Source organism: Malaclemys terrapin, chromosome 6, assembly GCF_027887155.1.
Source record: "Malaclemys terrapin pileata isolate rMalTer1 chromosome 6, rMalTer1.hap1, whole genome shotgun sequence".
Classification (NCBI taxonomy): Eukaryota; Metazoa; Chordata; order Testudines; family Emydidae; genus Malaclemys; species Malaclemys terrapin.
The window spans coordinates 97829422-97837248 of NC_071510.1; the positions used below are offsets into that span (position 1 = coordinate 97829422).

Sequence of the window (7827 nt, forward strand, 5' to 3'; positions counted from 1 at the left end):
TGCAAGCTCCATCTCTTTTCTAAAATGGCTAAAATGTGACCAGGAGCCTCATACACAACATCCCTTCATGCCCTCTATGGCGGGTTGGCATAATCATGATGAGAAGGATGGTCTTGTGTTTAAAGCATAGACCTGGAAATCTGGGTTCTATTCCTCACTTTTCTACAGACTGCCTATGTGACCTTAACCTCTTTGTGGCTTGGCTTCCCCAGGGGTCAAATGGTGATAACAATACTTAGCAACATCAGAGGATGCTTACCTGCCTTTGAGGCGTTTTGAGGTTTCATTCATTAATGTAGGTACGGCACAGTGACAGTTACAGATAGGAGGTGCTATTAGAACTGTAAAGTACTATTAGACGGATGATCTTAATATATGTTTTCTCCAGCAAAGCAGCCAAGTTTGCAAGTACCTGCCTCTGTTTGCGCCTCCTGTCAACAAATCATGGGGGGTGGGGGGCAGCTTCACAATGTTTGTAAGAGGCTCCACCAATGTTGTTTAAGACAGACACATTCTGAGGAGCAGTCTAGTCCATAGCACAGAAATACATGCCTGCATCCTCAGCAAGAAACCCACCCTTGCAACTAAACATTCTGTGTACAATATGTGAACATACCCCTAGCCAGTCAGGCAATCAAGATCCCACAATGTCATTTAAAATGTGTGGAAAATGTTACATGCATCTTTCCAGGAACAACATTTCCTGTGTTGTTAACAGAATGTTAAACAAATTGGGAAGGATCAGATAGTTTTGCTGAATGCTTAGAGACATGTGGCCATGTTAACTGCTGTACTTGTATAGCTTTTATTTGGCTTTATTCCTCACAGTTTTGTAGTAGCCTCAAAAGAGCTGTTGTCCTTCTCCATTTTGTTTTGATGTATTTCTAATGCAGTAGAAGCCAGCATAGCCTTGTTTTGTTTACTTTTGTATGAGCACAACCATCATGGGTGGCAGTAGCATGTGAAAAGCTCTGAGGAAAATATGCTTATTTTCTTCCTTGGTAGAGATAAATTCACACATTGCTTTTACTGACTCCCTCTTAACCCCACTTCCCTCCCCAGCTCAACCAGCTTCAATAGGTCCGTTGTTCTGATCTGATGACCTGCCAAGTCCCTGGTAGGGACTCAGCAGATCTGGCATTCCCTGGTAAGCCAATTGCCATCTTCTAATCTCACATGCTTTGAGGCCTCCTGAGGTCAGGTGTGCCCCAGAATGCATTACATGCCTCTAATTCCAGCAGGGTGCAGGATCATACGAACTCTGAATGCAGCAGCCAGCCCAGGGGAAAAAATGCCTGAACTATTGAGACCTTCCAGTTGAATTTGCAGAATATCAGGAAAGCTAGAGAGAATTGTTGGGAGATACAAGGAAAATACTTCTACCAATTCAAAACAGTCCTTACAAAAAGGTTCCAGGTGAGTCTATTATGATAGACTTTAGTAAGGCTTTTGATACTGTCTCACATGACCGTCTCATAAACAAACTAGGGAAATATTATCTAGATGGAGCTACTATAAGGTGGGTGCATAACGTGTTGGAAAATCATTCCCAGAGAGTAGTTATCAGGGGTTCAGAGTCATGCTGGAAGGGCACAATGAGTGGGGTCCTGCAGGGATCGGTTCTGGGTCCAGTTCTGTTCAATATCTTCATGAATGATTATAAAGTTTGCGGACGAACTGGACAAACTGGAGAAATGGTCTGAAGTAAATAGGATGAAATTCAATAAGGACAAATGCAAAGTACTTTACTTCAGAAGAAACAATGAGTTGCACACATACAAAATGGGAAATGATTGCCTAGGAAGGAGTACTGAGGAAAGTGATCTGGGGGTCATAGTGGATCACAGGCTAAATATGAGTCAACAGTGTTACGCTGTTGAAAAAAAAGCAAACATAATTCTGGGATATATTACCAGGAGTATTGTGAGCAAGGCACGAGAAGTAATTCTTCCGCTCTACTCTGCGCTGATTAGTCCTCAACTGGAGTATTGTGTCCAGTTCTGGGCACCACATTTCAGGAAAGATATGGACAAATTGGACAAAGTCCAGAGAAGAGCAACAAAAATGACTAAAGGTTTAGAAAACATGACCTATGAGGGAAGATTGAAAAAAATGGGTTTGTTTAGTCTGGAGAAGAGAAGACTGAGAGGGGACATGATAACAGTTTTCAAATACATAAAAGGTTGTTACAAGGAGGAGAAGAAAAATTGTTCTTCTTAACCTCTGAAGATAGGACAAGACGCAATGGGCTTAAATTGCAGCAAGGGCAGTTTAGGTTAGACATTAGGAAAAACTTCCTGTCACAGTGGGTAAGCACTGGAATAAATTGCCTAGGGAGGTAGTGGAATCTCCATCATTGGGGATTTTTAAGAGCAGGTTGGACAAACACCTGTCAGGGATGGTCTAGATAATACTTAGTCCTGCCTTGAGTGCAAGGGACTGGACTGGATGACCTCTCGAGGTCCCTTCCAATTCTATGATATTTGAAACAGGTTAGCGCTTCTATTTCTTCCAAATCCATTTACTCATCACTAATACAACAGTCTACCCCTTCCATCAAAGTCCCAAATCTCAGCCAATATGATTCTAACCAGGCAAAATTCCTTTTCAAACCTGTATTGCCATTCCTTAATCAGCTATGTAAGTCAGGATTGAACAATGTATGCTTAGTCACCTCCTACAATCCATGCCTGCATACATACAGCCACCTCACATGCCAGCCACACTGCTTTTATGTGGCACAGTGAACATAATTCAGCACTATTGCTTCCAAAACCACAATCCTCCACCTAACTGTTAGTAATATTAAGACATCTATTTTCTTTTTAAATTTGTGACTAAAATGGTAATAAAAAATCATCACAAACTCTGATTCCATCCGGCAGAGGGCAGTGATGTATGTGCACATGGGTATATTGAATATAGTTTTATACAGAAACATTGAGAGTCCTTCCTTCCCAGGCATCTTAGACCTCGTTGGCCCAAAGACAAATAGACTGTGTTTGGGATTTAAACAAGGATCTTGTGTATGCACAAAAGATCAGTACCACTGAGATGCCCATTATCTCATCTTTTATTATATTTTCAGATTATGTTTTTAATTATTAGTTGATTTGTAAAGGAAGAACTAGTTCTTATGCTGCCTGGTGACTTGGTTTTCTTCTTGATCCATAGACACAATTCATCATTCTTCCTGTCTCTTTGCAATTGAGAGATTTTAGCAACAGAGAATTACATTTACTCTAGAACAGACTGTTTTATAAAGCTGTGGAGCTTAAAGAAAGAGATATATCATATGCTTCAGACAGGAAACCAGGTAACTAAAAGTTTTTCTTTACAGATAAAATAAGTAAAGCGGGCAATTAGTTCAGTCAATCCAAAATCTCATTTGGACAAGGACTGTGAACTGTACTAAATTAGAGTTAGAAAAAGAAATGTCTCTTTAGAAGAAGACCCCACAGCAGAACTGTATTTTGCTTGAAGATTTAATAAGAATAGTTTTTAGACATGCTGGGGATGGTGGAAAGAAGCATTTGAATTGCAGCCTCTAAATGGAAATGACAACTAATCTGAATTAATCTGCCTGATTGCATTTTCATATCTTGGAGAAACCCAGATGCTGTGCAATTATAGTTTTGGATGAGACATGCTGAAACATACATTATTTGTCCTTTCACCAACCTTTAAGAAAAAACATTACACTTGTTTATAGCTCCTTTTTGTCATTATTATACTAAGCCACTGTTTTCCACTGTTTTTTATAACAATGGACAATTGTATTTGCAGTAACAATCTCGTATTTGCCTGCTCATATAAAAATCAATGTGATTTTAACATAATATGACAAATATATTTTTACAGATCTTGGATTTTTCTTTCTTTGCGATTGTCTTTAGTTAGTTTAGTTTTGTACAATCATTTTGTTTCTATAGCTATTTAACAAGCTTTTCCACAATAAATCCAACATCTGTGATACATAACTAATCCAATAGGAACCTAACATTCACTTTCTTCCACTGACAAGCAAAATCTTCTGTTTTCATTGTAATATACAAACCTATTTTTCTGCAAAAGGATCTCCAAAACCATTTAATTCAAAATATTATTTTAATATGTAAATATATTTAAGTGTAAAGAACACAGTGAAAATACTCATGTACTAACCAAACAGAACTTTATATTTTAAACAGCATCTTAACCAACTCTGCTCTCTAGCCAGAAAACTGATAGAAATGCTTATGGTAGATTGGCTTATTTCTAATGTGCCTCTTTGGCTGAAAGATTTCAGCATGTGATATATAAGCAATTGATCTAAAAAAGGTTTATGGGTTTATTATTCACCTTTCGAAGTCAAATAAATCCAGCTTCAATTGTGGGATTCACAGCAGTGTTATCCAATATTTTAGCTGCCTTTTTGTACATTTATATTAAACGGGATGCATATTTCACCCCCTTCATGTTGAAGTTCTACTACTGTTACAGTAGCAACGCAAGATAATAGTAGCAATACCATAAATACTGAAAGAGAAAACATACGCTGCCATGGTTGCACTTCAAAACTTAACTTACAGCACAACTGTAAAGAGGTTAGTTAAATTATATAACATCAATATGACTGATTGCTACTAATGTAAACATGATTGATTTTTCCATTAAAAATCATATGTTCAGATGTACAGCATGGAGTTCTGGTCCATGACTTGAGCTCCTATGTGCTAGGACAATATAAATAAATAATACAAAAAAAAAACTAAAATAAATTAAGTAATTTCATATAAATGGATTTAAAACACCAACTAACCTGAGGCTATCAAAACAGTGCATGACAATGTCAATTAATAATATCTGAATATCCGTCTCTTTCTCCAGTGCAAAGAGAGAGATTTTTCCCTACACAAAAACAATTAAGAAAGGGCTATCCTATTCTTATCTCAAATTCTATCAACAAGACATCATCCTTTGATGCAGATGGATAACTGCCCGTTTAATAAACAGATAGCCATTTCCAGTTAACTTGCTTTGCATGCAGCGAAGAACTCACTGCATATCACCCCCCCCACAAAACCTTATAATTAATTGACTTACAGAGGAGTTTAGATTCATTCACAAAGGAGCTTAATATCTGAAGAGATTGGTGCGCTTCCTAATGCAGCACACATATCTGATCATAAATCTTAAAAAGTAACACTACCACGGTGGCTGGCTAGAAAACGAAGCACTGGGGGGGTCACTGAATATCGAGGGCTTTCCCGTGCCCCTACCCCAGCGTGCGAGTGGCACAAAAGGACATCAGGGCCAGCGGGCGTACAGCTACCCCTCATGCCTTTCCAGCAGCGAGCGCCGGCTGGGTGGGGAAATGGCACTGGGAGCAAGCAGGCGTGTGTTTGACTTGAGTGCCTCCAGGAATGGGAATTATTTGCAGTCCGTGTCCCCCCACCCCCGCACAGCTGTGCAAAGCCTCGCTGGGCGCGGATCGCCCTGAAGCGAGCGGGCCACTGACCCAGGCAACTGCCAAGCACCGGGCAGGCAGGGAGAGCCGTCCGGAGAGGCGAGGTGGGGTGCGCCTCCCTCCCTTCCACCGCAGAGGGGCTCAGAAGCGACACTCGCTAGCTCCCAGCTCCGGCGGAGCCCAAGCCCCCGCGGCGGTTACAAGACAAGGGCTCGGTCCCCGCTCTGCGCAGCAGCGCAAGGTAAGCAACCGCTAACGCGATTACTCGGCTGCGGCTCCCCCCGCCCGCCACCCCGTGTGTGTCCGTAGCGCCAGGAAGGCAGCGTGCAGCTGCTCGCTCTCCACTCGCTCCCCTTCAGCGAGGTACCTGCATGGGAGCTTCGTGCCTCATCCTCGGCCCGCGTCCTTTGGCTGCCTCCCGTGCCGGGTGGGTCCAGCCGAGCAGCGAGCGCGGCCACAGCCCGCCCCGCGCGCTCCCCCGGCGTTTGTTCACAAACCGGCGGCGGGATCAGCACCGGAGCTGTCCCTCCGGCCGCTCCCACGGCTGGCCGGGCGCCCCCTGCCCACCCATGGGAGCTGTAGTCCGCGCTGCTCCCTTCAGCGGCAGCGAGCGAAGGCAACCTGGGAAGGGCAAGAACTACAACTCCCAGAACGCTCAGCGCGGTCCCCTCCTCCCTCCCCGTGCCCCCGGCTCCGCCTCCTCTCTCCTCCTCCTCCAGCCCCGCGTGCAGAGGCGCTGGGGAAGCTAGAGCGGGTGTCGCCCAGTCCAGCGCCTGGACAGAGAGGCGCTGGGGCTGCGCGCTCAGCCAAGGGGAGCGCTGCAAACTCCTCTCCCAGCTGGGCGCTGGAAGTGGCCGAGTGGGATGAGTAGCCCCGCTGCAGCAGTCCCACAGAGCAGCCAAGGGGGGGTCCAGCAGTGCCGGGGACCTAGCGCTACACGCGATACCTTGGTCTCCCCCCCTCCCCCCAGCCTCCCCACCATCTCCCTACAAGGCACCGGGTTACCAGTTCAGCCCGAATTCGGAGTGTTTATACATTGTTTCCCAAGGTGATCGCAGTTCAGCTGGCCAAGGGGATTCGGATCTAACCCCCCTCCCCCTCGCTCCGGCTTCTAGCTTTTTACACAAAGCCGTTATTTGGGTGGATACTTTGTTTGGCAAGACAACAGAGGGTCAGATTGGCTAAGGAGAGAGACGCTGAATCGGTTGGGAGGGGCTGCCCATCTGCCTTACCTTTCCGTACAGCTCCATCGGCAACGCCAGAGAAGGTGGTTCCCAAGTGTAGCCCGCAAGGGATGCAAGGCAGAGGGAGTGGGACAGGCGTGACTCGGCGGAGAAAGTGCTGGCTGGGGCTTAGGGGCTGAGGTCAGGGTGTAGATGGATGACTTTTCACTCAGGCAGGCAGCAGCGATGGAAGGAAGTGGCGGCAGCAGCAAGCGTCTCCTAGGAAGCTCAGCAGCAAAATTCGCATTAGCCCAACCCCCCAGGTCCACCCTCCAGGCACCTTTTCCATTTATTAACTCAGAGCCACCAACCAGCACGGGAAGGGAAAGGCCACAGGGTTATTTACACAACGCGAGTTACATAAAATGCAGGCATTAATCACCATAACAAAATACAGCCAAAGGATCAGAGAAATAATTACATCCTATTCTCGCTCTCTGGCTCTGCAATACAGGTCCCCACATTATTCTCCGGTGCTTCTACTACCACCCTAGTATCAATGCCTCAAGTGTTGGGAGTGGTGGGCTGTATTTGAAAAAGGAGAACACTATTTCCTTGTTGTTCTTCCTAGTAGCTTGATACAAAATGTAACCAATTTCTTTAATTAATAAGGTACTGATTTTATATATAAAGTTCACAATACCAAGATACTGGATTGGCAATTAATGTTGCACTTAAAACTCCACTACTTTTTGTAATTTCTAACTGTTGGGTTCATGACTTCTCAATTTTACCATTGCACTTGCACTAGCATTAGTTTTTGCATTTGATATGTTTTTCTATACGCAAGTGCATTTATGTTTTGTAAGTCAGCAGCAAAATAGCTGAACAACAATTCAGTACAGGTTTTCTTCCCTGTTCTGCCTTGTTTTCAAGTGCTTTATATATTGAGCTCTGCAGTATTTCTCTACTGTTATTCTCTTGTGGAAGGTAAGTGGTTGTTCTCAACAAACTCTTGAACAATGAGATGACGCTTGGGGCTTCTGAGAAGCATTTTTTTGTTTGTAAATACTAGTTTCGCAGTCCTGGTCAGGCCTTGAGTTAATAAGGTACTTAAGCACACAACTTCAGGCATGCACAAAAATGCAATGACTTCAGTGGGAATGGATTACTCCCTTTCTGAATCATGACCTTAATCTGGCAAATTGATATAAA

At 44.0% G+C, this 7827-nt stretch overlaps 1 protein-coding gene across 2 annotated transcripts in view; it reads right to left on the minus strand.

Annotated features, from left to right (window-relative positions):
- The window catches only part of RAB3C (RAB3C, member RAS oncogene family), a 221319-nt gene extending 214557 nt beyond the window's left edge, over nucleotides 1-6762 (minus strand). The window contains exon 1 of one of the 2 annotated variants that reach the window (XM_054032604.1): nucleotides 6682-6762. In XM_054032604.1, the coding sequence (XP_053888579.1) occupies nucleotides 6682-6699 (18 nt within the window). In that variant the 5' untranslated portion in view covers nucleotides 6700-6762. Of the gene's footprint in view, nucleotides 1-5816; nucleotides 5988-6681 lie in introns of those variants that run through there. The other variant, XM_054032603.1, reaches the window with a different exon arrangement.
- Nucleotides 6763-7827: the final 1065 nt, after the last annotated feature.